Below are 17,526 nucleotides of genomic sequence, written 5' to 3' on the forward strand. Positions count from 1 at the left end.
TTTTATATCTAGCTATGCTTCAATTATCCACTCAAATAGCAGACAAGAGTGGCCTGCATAATTATCAAATTTATACCTGGATATCCATTATTAAAAGCGCTATATAAATAATATGGGATTGAATTGAATTCCCTGGTGGTATATGGACCAGATGATTTGATTTGATTTGATTTAGGTTTTCCACATGTACATTTACAATAAAGTACACATTAAATTATTGTAAAGACGTAAAAAAAACCGAGGATGACACAAAAAAGTCTAATAAAATGACTTATTTCCATTGTGGTCCTCATAAAAAATTACAAAATGGTGACAATATGATAGAGGACAAAAATTACAAAAATGTATAAGTAAACAAAGTGTATAAAAATAACATTAATAATATTATTAATAAATAAATTTAAGAAATATAACTATCACATTTTATATATCACAAAATATCACAATTGTTATCACAGAAATTGAATAACAATTTACAAACATATTAAAAGTACATGAGAGAGTCCATTTTTAATGATTCTAATATGATGAACTGGTAAGCGTGGGATATTACTGGGCCATTATTCATTTTCTATCAGTGCAAAGATGTTTCACTAGTGAAATGGGTTAAAAATTCTCAAAACACAAAAGCCACTGTTCAGCATTTCTGATTCGTCTTTGTTCCTAGTTATAGAGAGATTTGTAGGCAGTGGAAGTAAATCTTCAGAGAACAGAGCAGAAAGCGCTTACCTTTTAGAAAAGTCAGACAACAGTAATATTTCCTCAACTGTAAGTTAGCTATGCATACCTATCAGTTTCCAGAGAGTATGAAAATAAGTGCTTTCTTTGTAGATTATTAGTGGATTTCTTCCAGGGTCTGTCTGTAGCATGACTTCTAAAGCAGCCCTGGTCCTGGAGGACCCCCTGTTATACACAATGATGATGTTTTTTTTCCTCCCCTCTGCTCCCAATACATCTGATTCAACTAATCAGCTGATGAACAGAGAAAATACAAAAATGTGCAGGAACCAGGGTTAGGTCTAATGATCTAAATGCAGGTTTGAGAAAGAGGAAAAAAAAAAACTTTGGCAAAGCTTTGTAACTTGGATATAAACATGTGCTTTGTTCTCAATGCTGCCATACAATGGGCATTCACACAAACTGTTAAAGCCAAATCTCACCAGCACAAACAAACACTGAGCTTTTGTATTGAGCAGCAGACGACCATAATGTGTTTAAATGTTTGTCTCGCACCTCGCAGGTTAAGGGTGTTAGACTGAACTATCGACTTCACACGTGTGCGCTGTGGATCTGAGTCACAAGTGAAGAGAGCCGCAACAGTGAAAAAGACCAGAACCTGGACGTTCATTGCGTTCTCCCATCTGCTGTCTGCTCGTAAAAAATGGAGATAACCATAGCAACAGAGAAGGCGGGGGTGCAGTCTGCATCACATAACATTCTAAAGTGAAAGACTATTCTGACTGGTATTTCTGAGTCTATGAATCACGTAGACGATAATAATTGGCATTTTTAGAGAAACTGAAGTGGTCTCTGAGGTGTATTATCAGGTGTCCCTTATCAGCCTTATACGCCTTCACGTTTGGGAGATAGGACATATGATGTTAAAGGTACCATGTATGTAGATTATCAAAGGTTTTCTATGATATTTTAGACTTTTTTTTTTGGCCAAACTACAAAAAGCCATCAGACTACTAGAATGATGTGTAAATTGAATTTACTGGATGTCAAGGGATCCAGACTCTGTAGTGATTCGACAAGACCAAGCAAGTCCAGCTTTTGCTGGACTGCAGTCATTCACATTACCGTAGCAACCGTAGCAAGACAGCAGACCTGGCATTGCCACGCATTGCTTTGTCCCCTTCACCTGCACTCCAATAAATCTCCAAATCATCAGTCAGCTTGTGAGTAAGAACCATTAACCAACCCTAGCACTGTAGAAACAGGAAGAAAAATTGGAACACAGTGATGTTCATTCTTCTACTTCACGAATAAAATGACGACGACCTCCTGGATATGCTTTATGTATCCCACCACCTCGTATAAAAAATACTTCTTTGTTTCCCCCTCCCATTCCTTGTTAACAGATTCAACAATCATAGAAATGTATTGCAGATATGTCAGAATACAATACATATACTATTTACAACACATCATCCATGCCTGCCAATTTTTTTTTTTTAGGCGTTCCTGTTGAGTTTGGTTAATGATGTTAAAAATTTTCCAGAATTTGTAAAATGTACATTTGAACTGATTTAATACTCATGACAGAAAACAAAAAGAATTTCTTTATGTATTTATTATGGACACTGAGAGACATGGTCTAAGGCTATTCATTTTTACATTAGCAATTTACAAATTGCTCACGTGACTTAGCTTTAGGACAAAAGTCATGGCAAAGTACAAAGAAGACACATACAGCGACTGTGTATCCGGATTCATCCGAGTGTCCTACAGAGCCCTGGAGAGGTGACAAAAATTATTTTAGTGAGCTGACCCAGATCATTAAGCCTCGATTATTGGGAGTAGAATCGATTCTTTAAACCCAGAATATTGTGCAGTGGGTGTGTGTGTGAGATGACTTGGTATTACAATTCCAAATATTTACTTCATGTAAACATACAAAACAAATACAGAGACACAACGAGACATTTTTATTTCGTCCAATAGCATAATTGTTAGGATAATAAAAAAAATTTTTCTTTACTATCATCAGCAATTTATTAAACTCACACCAATCCTCCCTTGCTAATTTACTACAAATTAATTGACTTGATCCAATTCTGAATGTTCATAAGAGTAAAGTCCTTACACCCTTAAAATCCTTCCTGTTCCCCACACATGGTTACACACACACACACACACACGCTTCAGGACCTCTGAATTGTTCCTGCAGCACTCCCAGCTCTCCAACAGGTTTACAATGGACCTGTGGAAAACACCATTTTTGTTACAATCCTGTTACTCCCAGTACGTCTCTGGAACACATCTCAATCCCAAAATACACTTCAATGACAGAACCTTCACCTATAACGGAGACTTTAAGTAAAACTCCACCTGCTCCACCTTTAAACTGTAACTTGCGAGATCAGTTTATTCATGAAACCATGAGCACCTTTTCCTGAGACAAGAGGCAAAATGAGCACAAATGGCAAACTGAAAGCTCAAAGGAAAAAAAAAAAAAAGTGATAGATGGTACGTCATGTGGTCAATAAACTGGACATACATTTCATGACCTCTCAAGGACTCTGCAGCATCCTGGGTTTTGTGTAAATTGAAAAACCTAAAAGGATCTACGGTCTTCTCTGTATAGAATTTTCTTTCCCCCTGTCTCAGTTCTCTCAAGCAAGTAAAAGCCACCAAACATAAAAGTGTGTCTGCATAAATAGAAACCATCTTCAAATTCCAATTATGAAATGTTTTAAATAATGTATATCTAAATCTCTAAAACTAAAACACACGACAGAAAATCCCAAAAGCCTCCATGAGACCTGTATGATGATCTGACTACATTCAGCAAACAAACGCAATGATTCCCGAGTCAGACTGACTTTAAAGTGCATACTAAATTAAATCATGTGGCAAAAATAAGTATGTTCACGAGAGGTGACTCGAGGAGAAGTTATTTTAGGCCTTCTCATATCTTCACAGGCTTCTTTCGAACATATTCACACTACAGACCTGAATGTTAAATACTGTATGCTATACACCTTGAGAAAGTGTAGTATTTCACTGTAAGATTTTATGAAACATTCGTAATAAGAGCAAAATTAAATCTGAACATGAAATAAAAGGTAACCTTGTTTCACTTCATTTACAAACATGATCTTGTACGTCTTTCATGCTTGTATGGAACCAGTGAAATCGTCGCCAAAATACCAAATAAAACAGAGCATACAAACCTAGAAAATGTTAGATTAAGATCAATAACTGTACATATATCTCGCACTAGAGCTGACTTTGTCGTACATTTCGAAGTCTGACACTTGTGTTTCATGGACCTGCATATTTTATTTTACTTTTTTTTTTTTTTTTTAAAGTTATTAGTTCCAGTTTTGGAATTGCCATTTTGACTTCCAGGACAGGTTTGGCATTTATTTGGCTCAAAATCATAGCATTAAACAGTGATTCAAGCATGAAGAGGCAATTTCGCACACTAATGATTCCATTCGTATTACACGCTACTATCAAATGTAACTCATGGCTCTGACTGACCGAGATGATCATACATATTTACTTTCTCAAATTTGGCCAGCAGCAAAACGCGTATATTAAAATACTGATGGCATGTAGTAAAGAATTTTAAGGTCTTGTAGAATGTCTGGATATTTTCACTCCATGAAAAGGAACATTCAAATAAGGCTTGAGAACTGTTTTGACGTTGGCTGATTTAAATGGGGTGGGAAGAAAAGGCTATGATGACACAATGTATAAAGCAAAATCTCAAAACGAACATTTTAGCTGGAGACACATACAAGTGCAACGTCAAAAAAAAAGGGCAGGCAAAAAAGAGGAGCAGAATACACCATTACACACATCTGGATTACCTTATAGGCATGAATTCGTGACTTTCAAAGCTTCTCTTTGGCACTGTATTCCACAAAACACCCAAAGCTCTGTTCCAGACAATGTTTTCAGGTAAGAACCCCATAAAAGCACAAATGATCTGAATTTCAGTTTGTTGTGCTCATTCTCCAGTGCATTTTAACACAACAAGTGTAGTGTCTTGGTTGATAAGTCTGCAGTTCAGACCATGCTAGCGCATGATGTCCAGATAATGGAGGTCTGGGTACAGCGAGTTGATGAGCAGGGATAAAAGGCGGTTGCTGTCTCGCAGGCAGTGACCTGGGTACTTGATGAACTGACAGGCTTGGCTCAGGGTCTGCTGCAGCTCCGAATACTGCTTATTGGTTGACATGGCCTCCAGTGACGTCACAGCCTGAGGATGCAAAAATCTTCCGTGAAAATGCGAACTTCTCAAATTTCTCTAGCAAATGTTAATGAATATAAATAGCCCGTTTCTCTGACTGTGTTCTCTTCATTTTGGTGTAAGATAGTGTCAACAATAGTCTTAAATATCACAATGGAACGTTAAAGAAACATTTTCTCCATACACCGTAAACTGAAAGAAGAGGAGAAAAAAAACAAACACACTACTAAAAACGACAATATTGCATAAACACATAAAATATACTTATTGCACTTTTGCTGATCCACTGCCCTAACCTGAAGCTCTTACCTGTTGGGCCTTCAAGGACAGCTGTAGCTCTGCTCCTGCATGGATGCGTAACTGGCATTCTGAAGGCACCTGCACCAGGAGGAACGCGGACATGCTACGAGCAACAATCCGAAATCTGTAATGGACACGAAACCAGTCAAACCATATAAAGCGTTTCTGTACATCTGCTCTAGAAATTGACCAGCAGGTTTATTCAAACATCTATGTTTACAGATGTCAACTTGGGGAAAGCCATGGCCTAATGGTTAGAGAAGCAGCATTGGGACCAAAAGGTTTCCAGTTTGATTCCCTGGACCAGCAGGAATGGTTGAAGTACCCTTAAGCAAGGCACCTAAACCCCCAACTGATCCCCAGGCTGCTCTGGGTACGCTGTACGTCACTCTGGGTAAGAGCGTCTGTTAAATACCATTAATGTAAATGTACTGTAATGTCAAACTGCTATAATTTTGTTACTGTTCAGTTTGCTCTCAACTCCACAAACATGATAGAAAGCACCAAATTTGAGCATCACTCTCCATCAACCTCATGATATTTTCCATGACTTAAGTACACTTTTTTTTTGTTTTACCTTATCCCCCCCAGTACAATTATCTGGAGCTTATCAGGTTTGTTACCTCTGCCAAAGAGGTCATGTTTTTGGTGTGGTTTGTTTGTCTGCCCATCTGTTTTAAGCATGATTGTGCAAAATCTACTGACTCAATTTCCATGAAACTTGGTGGAAAGGTGTAGCATGGGCCAAGGAAGAACCCACTACATTTTGGAATGGATCTGAGTCACGGGGCCGATCCATGAATTTAGTTTCACTTCCGTTAACATTGCAAGATACAGCATTTGACCTTTGCAGAAACCTGCACTCAAAAATACTATCCAGGTTAAAATCCAGGAGATGGCAGTAAAGTTCAATAGTGACAAAATATAGCCAATGTAGAAATACGATAATTCCATATCTCAACCCACATACACAGGTACCACTAACCCACTTATATGAATGTACATAATTCTAAAAATATATCCAGACATATAAAGTGGTTGCGGTTGTAGATTTGCATATCATAGAAAAGCCGACTATTGTCCTTGATGGAGGTCTGCATTATCAGAGTTATTATTTTTTTTTAAATATCACTTTCCAGAACCCTATATGAGCCCTATAAAAGGACCATGGAAGGCAGTATTGTTTACAAAAGCAACCCCGTAAACACATCACTTGTAATAAAATCTTTTGTTGCTACGCTACATGACTGTCATAAAATGCATTTTGCCTGTTGGAGAGTGGTGACTTGCGCCCTAGACCAATGGCTCCCAGGATGCCCGAGTTAAGCCGCTCCTCTCCCAGCTGGGCCAGGTGGTTCTGAAATGATATCACGGAGAGCACCAGTGTCTCTAGTCCACATGGGTCCCCCTGATCAACCTGAACCTGTAGCAGGTGCAAGGCTTTGTGCCACCACAGAAACACCTTAGCTTCGTTTGCTGGACCACTGTAATAATGTACGTACACACACACACACACACACACACACACACACCAACAAATCACAGATGCACACATGTGCATGCAATACTAAAAACACAAAGAATGGTAACTAACAAAAGGCTTTAAACAAAAACTTGCACTGGTCTATATCAAACAAAGATGAACATAAAGTTACTTAGGAAAAACTTGGTTGATCCAGGAGTTAAGCAGCATCAAAGTCTTCTTCTCATTGAGCAAAGTCTGCTCCATGTTGAGCTTTTGAAGGATGTAGACATAAAGCGTGAGGTAGCTGCCGAGGGCCAGACTCTCCTGGATGAAGTCCTCCACAGTGAGTTCAGGAACCTGGAGAGAGACCAAAATAGGTCCCCAGCCAGAGTACTGATCCACACCGCCACCTGAGAAAGACCCAACAAATTAGAAATTAGAGAAAATAGGACACTGGCTGCTTTGTACTTTGAGTTATTTAGTCTCAACACATGACTGGCTTAAGCATTAGACAGACAATATTTCTCAGTGTTGGGAGAAAATTACCATCAGTGAAGTAGGACAATATGCAGGCCTCAGTAGTGCGAGTCATATGGCGTACAGAGGCCAGGCATCTGCAGGCAGCAGTGAGTAAAGGCAACACCAGTGGACTTCGAGCCCTTTTCTCTATCCAGGAATGAAGCTTCGTGCCAAGCTGCTCTGCTGTTGACACACTTGCACCATTCAGTAGGGTCAACAGCTCAGCAAACAGACTGCAGGTGGCCATGTGTCTCTGCTGAAGGTCAGTTTCTGATGGAATAAAACAATAATGATGCTGTCACAGGGGCCTCAAGAGTCAATTCATTCATTCAATACATTAACTATTATGAAATTCTCATTAAAGTAAATACAAATTAACACTGGACAAGAACACTCGATAATCCCCAGTTAATTCAAAGTCAAGCCGCATCCTCTTACCAGGTGGGTTGAAAACAACGATACATTCCAATAGCCTCTCCATCTCAGTTTCTAATGAGGGGAGACCGATGTTACCATTCTGATCCAGAGACGTCAGAAACTGCACCATCAAATGAAGGAACGCTTGGCACTTTAAAGTCATGTCCTAACAGACAAAAGTGAATAATGCAATGAGATCACAAAAACAAACTGGAGGGGGAAAAAAAAAGCTTAGGTGTTTAAATAATTTGTCATAAATAATTCTAACCTTGTGATGCAACCCATCTAAAGTGGATCCGAAGCCGGCAGCCATCTTAAGGAGTTTGACTACTAACTGTGAAGAAGTCTCTTGGCTGAGAACAAGGGAATCTTGGTAGTGTGTGCTCACATAGCCTGTGACATTTTGGTATGAAGAAATGTCTACTAGGTGCCAGGGTAGAGACGTTGACTGGCCAAGGAGACTTAAAAGAGGAGAATCCTGCAGAGAACATTAAAAAAAAAAAAAAAAACTACCAAAAAGAGAACTGAAATAGAGCATAGTGTCCCATATTTTTGTCAGCTGGAAATATCAAAGCTAGCTCCGTTCTAAGAGAATTTTTGATGAAAAAACTTGTTTAACTTCTTTTATGGTAGAAAAGCTTGAATGTGAAAAAGGTTACAGGGGAAAGCGCCAGCCAATAAAGTATGAGCTATTTTGCAAAGTATGCATTTTCCTAAATAACGTTTCTGTAATGAATTTCCTGCATATCATTGAGTATCATTATCATTAATGAATAAACCAATTCATAAAAAATAATTATGAATTAATAAACCGCCATTATATTCTTGACATCATTACCAGTGTCGTGTTTCAGAGCCATAACTAGATTTTGAATAATGCTGGGGAGAGTAAAGATGACGGGGGGGAATAAAGAAAACTGTACACGATGAATGAGACACGAGGCCAATTCATATGGAAAGTTTTTTTTCTAACACATTTTCAGTCATCTCGATGATACACATCGTAACCAACATATAAATCCACACCATTTTTTAAAAACACTTTAGGCAGTTTGAAGGATAGATGCTGTGGAAGTCTTAATTTCCTGCAGGCTGATTAAACCAGCCCTTGTAATTAAAGCTACAGCATCAACGGTATAAAGTCTCTTTTTTCTCATATGCGACAATATGATTATAGTTTATCAACTATAATGAAACCATTGCGTCTGTGTGATGCAAAATACCAGATTTGCAAGAAAGGAAAACTGAAAATTGGTTCATCTGGATTAAAATGAAATAAAATAAAAAATACCCCACACTTTTTTTTTTATTATTTTAATTTTGCACTCGGGCAGCACGGTGGTGTAGTGGTTAGCGCTGTCGCCTCACAGCAAGAAGGTCCTGGGTTCGAGCCCCGGGGCCGGCGAGGGCCTTTCTGTGTGGAGTTTGCATGTTCTCCCCGTGTCCGCGTGGGTTTCCTCCGGGTGCTCCGGTTTCCCCCACAGTCCAAAGACATGCAGGTTAGGTTAACTGGTGACTCTAAATTGACCGTAGGTGTGAATGTGAGTGTGAATGGTTATCTGTGTCTATGTGTCAGCCCTGTGATGACCTGGCGTCTTGTCCAGGGTGTACCCCGCCTTTCGCCCGTAGTCAGCTGGGATAGGCTCCAGCTTGCCTGCGACCCTGTAGAAGGATAAAGCGGCTAGAGATAATGAATGAATGAATAATTTTGCACTCACGCATTCAAACTAAAAATGAACTGATCGTCTATGACAGTTCTTTGGGTGGAAACGCCTAAGGCTATGTTTACATTAGACCGTATCTGTCTCGTTTTCTTCGCGGATGCACTGTCCGTTTACATTAAACCGCCTGGAAACGCCGGGAAACGGGAATCCGCCAGCGTCCACGTATTCAATCCAGATCGTGTCAGCTCCGGTGCTGTGTAAACATTCAGAATACGCGGATACGCTGTGCTGAGCTCTAGCTGGCGTCTCATTGGACAACGTCACTGTGACATCCACCTTCCTGATTTGCTGGCGTTGGTCATGTGACACGACTGCTGAAAAACGGCGCGGACTTCCGCCTTGTATCACCTTTCATTAAAGAGTATAAAAGTATGAAAATACTGCAAATACTGATGCAAATACTGCCCATTGTGTAGTTATGATTGTCTTTAGGCTTGCCATCCTTCCACTTGCAAGTAGTAAGTGATATGCGCTGGGATCACACACACAGCGGCTCAGTCCCGAATCATTGCTTGTGCACTACACTCGCGCGCTGTGTGAGCTGCGCAGGGCCGGAGTGCGCACCCTCCAGAGGGCACTCGCTGTTCAGGGCGGAGTGATTTGGAGCGCAGGATGCCTGCGGAGCCGAGCGTATCCGTGTATTGGTGTTGCTGTGTGCACGCAAATCGTGTATTGGTGTTGCTGTGTGCACACTAATCGTTTTAAAAACGTTAATCTGATGATCCGCTGATACGGTCTAATGTAAACATGGGCTAAGTATATTTAAGGGGATGTTCCCCTCCCCCCCATAATGTGACCGAAAACTACTACATGAATGTGAACACTCACAGGTTTGCTAATAAGATGGTCCTCTTTGGCTAAGAAGATCATCAGGTACAGAAGATAGACCACCATCATGTGGGAACTGGTACTAGGCTGTGGGCTCAGGGGATCACTTAATGCACTGATCCAGTTGACTTTACAAAGAACTTCGCCCATGAACAGGAAACAGCTCTTTGGGCTTCCTCTTTCAATCTGGACAAGACAAAATGAGGCTTAGAACAAGAGTATATATGCATGACGTGAAATCATACATACAGTGGTGCTTGAAAGTTTGTGAACCCTTATTTATTGAGGAAAATGATCCAATATTACATATCTGTGAGTGGCAAAAGTATGTGAACCTTTGCTTTCAGTATCTGGTGTGACCCCCTTGTGCAGCAATAACTGCAACTAAACGTTTCCGGTAACTGTTGATCAGTCCTGCACATCGGCTTGGAGGAATTTTAGCCCATTCCTCTGTACAGAACAGCTTCAACTCTGGGATGTTGGTGGGTTTCCTCACATGAACTGCTCGCTTCAGGTCCTTCCACAGCATTTTGATTGGATTAAGGTCAGGACTTTGACTTGGCCATTCCAAAACATTAACTTTACTCTTCTTTAACCAGTCTTTGGTAGAACGACTTGTGTGCTTAGGGTCGTTGTCTTGCTGCATGACCCACCTTCTTTTGAGATTCAGTTCATGGACAAATGTCCTGACATTTTCCTTTAGAATTTGCTGGTATAATTCAGAATTTGTTGCTCCATCAACGATGGCAAGCCGTCCTGGCCCAGATGCAGCAAAACTGGCCCAAACCATGATACTACTACCACCATGTTTCACAGATGGGATAAGGTTCTTCTGCTGGAATGCAGTATTTTCCTTTCTCCAAACATAACACTTCTCATTTAAACCAAAAAGTTCTATTTTGGTCTCATCCGTCCACAAAACATTTTTCCAGTAGCCTTGTGGCTTGTCTACGTGATTTTTAGCAAACTGCAGACAAGCAGCAATGTTCTTTTTGGAGAGCAGTGGCTTTCTCCTTGCAACCCTGCCACGCGCACCGTTGTTCAGTGTTCTCCTGATGGTGGACTCATGAACATTAACATTAGCCAATGTGAGACAGGCCTTCAGTTACTTAGAAGTTACCCTGGGGTCCTTTTTGACCTCGCCAACTATTACACGCCTTGCTCTTGGAGTGATCTTTGTTGACCGACCACTCCTGGGGAGGGTAACAATGGTCTTGAATTTCCTCCATTTGTACACAATCTGTCTGACTGTGGATTGGTGGAGTCCAAACTCTTTAGAGATGGTTTTGTAACCTTTTCCAGTCTGATGAGCATCAACAACGCTTTTTCTGAGGTCCTCAGAAATCCCCCTTGTTCATGCCATGATACACTTCCACAAACGTGTTGTGAAGATCAGACTTTGATAGATTCCTGTTCTTTAAATAAAACAGGGTGCCCACTCACACCTGATTGTCATCCCATTGACTGAAAACACCTGACTCTAATTTCACCTTCAAATTAACTGCTAATCCTAGAGGTTCACATACTTTTGCCACTCACAGATATGTAATATTGGATCATTTTCCTCAATAAATAAATGCCCAAGTATAATATTTTTGTCTCATTTGTTTAACTGGGTTCTCTTTATCTACTTTTAGGACTTGTGTGAAAATCTGATGATGTTTTAGGTCATATTTATGCAGAAATATAGAAAATTCTAAAGGGTTCGCAAACTTTCAAGCACCACTGTATATATAAATAGTAGATCATGCATCTCTTTAAGTAACTGTGCCCAAGTCTACGATACTTTCAATCCCTGTATGCACTGATGTGTGAACGTGTATGTGTGCGCGCACACGGTGCTTGGAGGCCTCTTACATTGAAGAACTGGTTCATGAGGGTCTGGTCTGGATAAAGATCTTTCCAGGGCAGCTGGCTGTACTCGGTGTGATAATTATACAGAAGATATTCTGGCATTTTTGGAGAGGTGCAGGTCTTGCAGTAGTGCATGAGATGAAGCCACAGAGCACCTTTTTGTCCTGGCAGGAGGCGATCTGACAAATAATAAAGCATGTTACTGGTAGAGCTACTCTGGGTGTGAATTAAAAATTTCCCCATACACTTGGTATACCTTTAGATTGACCATGACACCCTTACCTTTGAATTTGTCATTCAAGGTTGCAGTTAGTTTTGTGTATAGGCTGAGCAGACTGACAGCTACTGTGGTATCTGATTCAAGCCAGGGAGAACAGCGAGGGTTGCTGTTTATTTAAAATAAATAAATAAATTTAAAAAAGCATCAAATACAGTCATTGTCTTTTTCAGCAGCGAACACTTATGCAACACTATGAGTAAGCAGGAGTGAAGTGTACCTCGCATCATCTGTGTCCAGGACCAACATCCAGGGGCTAAACAGTTTAGTCATCTTTTTATAGAGTTCTTCAAGAGCTGCAATATGGAAAACATTACAGAGAATACAGTAAAGCATTCTGGATGTAACAGACATCAAAAAGAGCAGTAAGCATGAACAGCTACATTATAAATGCAACCTCAGCCCACAGCACATTCCTGATCAGCTAACTGAATACACACCAGTGTTAAAATATCGTTGCTAAAATATTAAAGAAGGGTTATGAGAGCTTTGCCTGAAAGTATTTCTTGAATTTTAATACGTTTGTTCATTTCCCAGGACATAAAAGTAGTTCGAGTAAGAAAGAGGAGTTCTCTGGATGTTGTGGGGAGGGGACTGGTTATAAGGATGTGTTGAAAAATTCTCAGAAATTAATTTTCTTTGGAAAAAAAAAGCAGCTTATTTAAAATTGAGTGTGCGGTTGCTGTTTTCTCTGATAGAGTATGAAACAGATTCAGGTTTGTTGTAATGGAATAGAGTGACCTGAACATAGCAAAGTGTGCCAATACTTTAATCTTAAGAGTTGCAATCAATCAATCAATCAACCAATAGATAAATAAAGAGTTGCATATTCTCTGCTGGGTTTACAGTGACATTGCTACTGCAAATAAATAGAAAATAATCTGAATTAATGCTACTGTAAGTCAAGAAATAAAATCACGTCTGAATGTTACTATAAGTAAGTAAATAAATAAAATCCGAATTATTACATTTCATAATAAAATTGTTACTGCCTCAAATTGCTAAAAGCCTGAAGAAAAAGGACAAGAAAACGTGGAATCAGATTTGTTATTCCACCTTTAGCATTACTCGAAACAGTCACAAAAACCAGAACGTCAAGGACGTAGTAGGTCATCTGGCCTGCCATCACAACAACCATGCCTACCAAAACAAACAGAACTGAGATGTGACAATGTGAGAGAGGACGAACCTCCACAACAAATTCCTTACAACAGGAAAATCAACAGGGCGGCACGGTGGTGTAGTGGTTAGTGCTGTCGCCTCACAGCAAGAAAGTCCGAGTTCGAGCCCCGTGGCTGGCGAGGGCCTTTCTGTGCGGAGTTTGCATGTTCTCCCCGTGTCCGCGTGGGTTTCCTCCGGGTGCTCCGGTTTCCCCCACAGTCCAAAGACATGCAGGTTAGGTTAACTGGTGACTCTAAATTGACCGTAGGTGTGAATGTGAGTGTGAATGGTTGTCTGTGTCTATGTGTCAGCCCTGTGATGACCTGGCGACTTGTCCAGGGTGTACCCCGCCTCTCGCCCGTAGTCAGCTGGGATAGGCTCCAGCTTGCCTGCGACCCTGTAGAACAGGATAAAGCGGCTAGAGATAATGAGATGAGATGAGGAAAATCAACAAAGGACTAAATTTTGTTCCCCGAGGGAAGATCGACCCAAAACATCGATCAGAATTGAATTCGCATGATAAACGAGAGAGGACAATTCTAGTTAGAAGAAAATTTGTTAAGCTGACCTACTTACTAATTTGTTAGCAAAAAATTGACAATACAATGACCGAGTTTTGTACAGAAGGACTAGTTCCCTCAAACAAAACAATCAGAACTAGCCTAGTAAACTAGACCCAACCGCCTAGCGGCCAAAAATATTTTTTGCCTAGCGAATGGGTCTAGCCTCGCACCATATAAACAAAAACACCCCGGGCATCAAATCGTGCCCGCCAATCACAACGCAAAGTTTTTGGATTCTTTGGGTGGGCTTTTGCAGGAGTGACGACAAAGCTGCACAACACTGGAGAAAGCACAACAGGAAAGATGGCTACGGGCTAGTCAACAGCGCTAGTTTGACTCCGCTTTGGAATCAGTTTTAGAAGAATTAGACTTGGAGTTTTCGTTGAAACATGAGCAGGAAGAGGCTCTCCGCTCATTCCTTTTCAAGAAGGACGTTTTCGCTGTTTTGCCGACCGGCTATGGCAAAAGTCTGATCTACCAGCTGGCTCCGCTCATAGCCAAAAGAATGGGCTAGTTTGTGCAGTACGAAGAATTAATAAACAGCTTTGAAACATTACTTTTTGATTGTTTCTTATTTTCCTGTTATTTTAAATTTAAGGGAAATTATTTCACCAAACACCACTAAATAAAAACTCTCAAAAACAGTTTAAGCAAACCCTTGAAAAACACTTGGAAAAAACGTGTATGTGGTACAGACTCCAAACTTGTGGTCATTATCTCCAAACTTCTTAATATCTAGAACCTGTTTATTAATTAATACGCATTTTGAAAAATTATTTAATTTCAAGGCCTCCCCCACTGCTTTCTGTCGCTCTGACTACGTCACAGTCACTGTTGCGCTGATTGGTCAGAGCGTTGGCCTATACGCACTGAGACAGTTTGAAAGACAGCGGTTTGTTCCTCCTACCCGCTTCGGAAATGTCTACGGATCGAGGCCAGACTAAATATTCACATTTAGTCTGGCTTGTCAGGCTAAATCAGAACTGAAATCCATTGAGAACTGAGGGAGGAGATATGATTGAACTGAAAATAAAAGTTGTAAGGAAAATTAATGAGAGGCCTGGAAAATTCATTAATTTGGCCTAATTACTAACTTGTTAGCAAAAAATTTGACAAAACAACAACCGAGTTATGTGCGGAGTGACGAGTTCTTTCAAACAAAATCAGAACGGAAATCCGTGGAGAATGGAGGAGATACGATTTAACTGAATTGTGGACGACGGACTCCACGCCATGGAAGTAGCTCATCGGTCTTATGGACAGATGAGCTAACAACCCTGAATGCATGTGAGAAGACACATGTCTGATTGGTACATTTATTAAAGTAATTCTTGTACCTCTGACCAGTCTTCCACTCCCCACAGGCTCCTTGCTACAGTTGTTCAGCTCCAGATCAATGAGGTAACTGATCAGATATTCCCAGAACATCCTGACTTCCTCAATGTACGGCTTCCATTTGGAGAGGAGGCCGAAGCTGCGGATGTCTCCTTTGGATAGACGGAGCTTGAGAAAATAGTCTGAAAGCCATTCGATTGTTTCATTCACCTGGAAGGAAAATTACAAAATCACTGAGATTAGGGTGTGCTGGTACACTGTACCATGACAAGGAAATAGCAAATAAATGACACCCCCCCAAAAAAAAAATTAAAAAAAATTACATACATTATAGTATGTATACTCTTCTTGATAATGACATCACAAAAATAAATAAATTCACTTTCACCTAGTACACAAAATACTTAGCAGTTTGAATTAGCTTAGTCACATATCCAATTTACAATGGATTCTGTCAATGTTAGTTTAAACTTTGTCCAGTCTCTTCCATCTCTTACTGCTGTGCATATGCCTCATGCTAATGACAGCTTGTAAGCTAATCTGCTCATGTCTGCAACTCCAATTTATGAGGCGTGAAAAAGAAAATATTTAGTAGAGCAGTTCAGACTGAGCAATTAACACACAGTTTACTTTGAAACACATCTAAACATTACTGGCTCATCAATATCCTGCAAACTGAGCTAACCAGCTTTATTCTATCCACATTCACTGGATATGAGCAATTGCGCGCTCTGATTGACTACTTTACTACTAGGCTATTAAGCTCATACACGGTGGGCAGAGAAAAACAATACGGCAGAGCGTGTTGCTGAACCAGCTGAGGACGAAATAAAAACTCTACTCAAAAACAAAACCCCAAAAAATACACACACACAAAAAAAGCAACAAACTATGGAAAGAAAAGTATCTGATGACAAGAACACATCTTTTTTTTATTTTTCAAGAATTATCATCATCGCATTTGTCGCAAATTGCTTCTGTCATTTTGCTGGTTTGTTCACATTCTAAGCTGAAATGATTTTGTCAGACGTTTTGTATAAAAGTTTTCATTTATCAAATGTGCAAAAAATAAAAATGCTCCGTTCCTCAAAATCCAGTGAATGTGGAAATAATAAAACCGTTATTCCACTCAATCTCATCATACATGGCTTATAGCGGACTCAGCACGCGGCTTGTTGGCCATCAGCTCACGTACGACTCGATTTCGTGGAATAACTTAAATATAGCTATATTATAATCCCTAAACAAAGGCTAGCTTGCTAACATCAGCAAATGCCTCACATCGAAGCTAGTGAACTAAAACCATCCATCCTTATAACTAGTTAGCAACCGACAAGTTATTTATTGAGTTGACTGATCAGTAAATACAATCAAAAGGTTACATGGTTTAGAAGATAATTAAGGAAATTCAGCATGCTCAGTTATCATTCACCTTAGTTTTAAAGTTTGGTACCAGAAGCTTTTTCTGCTTGCCTAAAAACAATGATATTGAGCTGTATGATTAGTATTTTACCTGTTGAGGGGAAAGACAGACTGAACGTGTGGAGGATGTTTTGGACCCTTTATTTTTGGGATTAGCAGAGCAACCAAGCACTTTTAGGGAAGCCCTCCAGCAATCTGCGCTGAGAAGCTGCTCTGAGCTACCTGTCATACAGGAATATCCATGTTTCAGTTTGTGAATGGAAAAAAAAAACAAAAACACATGTAAATAAATTATACTTTATTTTCATCCCATTTAAAGATGTACCAAGTCTGTACAGAGTACACATTACTCACTCTGTGTGAAGAGTCTGAGGAAGTCACTGTAGTGGTCAGGAAACTGGTACACCAGCAGCTGGGTCCAGTGCTTACAGAAAAGGTTAAAGGGCATGAGAACCTCAGGCTCAGGCTCCAGGCCACAAGCTGTGAGTGCCAAATGGATGAGCTCTATCAGACGACTGCGCTCCGTGAACGGCGGCTGACTGGCAGAGAGCCATTGTACCAGGTCAAACTGGAGAAGACGCAAAGGGGAATATAAAATTTATATGAAGGACTTAATTAGGCTTTTAGTGATGTGTTTTAATTAAATGCTTAGGAATAACTCCTCTAAACTGTAAATCAGTCAACTGTAGTAACTCCCAAAACTGTTCCTATTAGAACTTCTTGTTGCCTCAAGC

The 17,526-nt window shown here is 40.1% G+C and overlaps 1 protein-coding gene across 2 annotated transcripts in view; it reads right to left on the reverse strand.

Moving 5' to 3' along the window:
- Positions 1–2,281: 2,281 nt before the first annotated feature.
- The window catches only part of epg5 (ectopic P-granules autophagy protein 5 homolog (C. elegans)), a 71,474-nt gene continuing 56,229 nt past the window's right edge, over positions 2,282–17,526 (reverse strand). For both annotated transcript variants that reach the window (XM_060907307.1, XM_060907308.1), the window contains exons 32-45: positions 17,147–17,360; positions 16,884–17,014; positions 15,373–15,580; positions 12,532–12,607; positions 12,317–12,420; positions 12,038–12,213; positions 10,181–10,366; positions 7,897–8,106; positions 7,650–7,794; positions 7,239–7,481; positions 6,883–7,102; positions 6,496–6,711; positions 5,237–5,351; positions 2,282–4,936 (exon numbers count right to left, since the gene is read on the reverse strand). In XM_060907307.1, the coding sequence (XP_060763290.1) occupies positions 4,754–4,936; positions 5,237–5,351; positions 6,496–6,711; positions 6,883–7,102; positions 7,239–7,481; positions 7,650–7,794; positions 7,897–8,106; positions 10,181–10,366; positions 12,038–12,213; positions 12,317–12,420; positions 12,532–12,607; positions 15,373–15,580; positions 16,884–17,014; positions 17,147–17,360 (2,427 nt within the window). In that variant the 3' untranslated portion in view covers positions 2,282–4,753. The remainder of the gene's footprint in view (positions 4,937–5,236; positions 5,352–6,495; positions 6,712–6,882; positions 7,103–7,238; positions 7,482–7,649; positions 7,795–7,896; positions 8,107–10,180; positions 10,367–12,037; positions 12,214–12,316; positions 12,421–12,531; positions 12,608–15,372; positions 15,581–16,883; positions 17,015–17,146; positions 17,361–17,526) is intronic.

The sequence above is a fragment of the Neoarius graeffei genome, chromosome 24 (assembly GCF_027579695.1).
Source record: "Neoarius graeffei isolate fNeoGra1 chromosome 24, fNeoGra1.pri, whole genome shotgun sequence".
Lineage (NCBI taxonomy): Eukaryota > Metazoa > Chordata > Actinopteri > Siluriformes > Ariidae > Neoarius > Neoarius graeffei.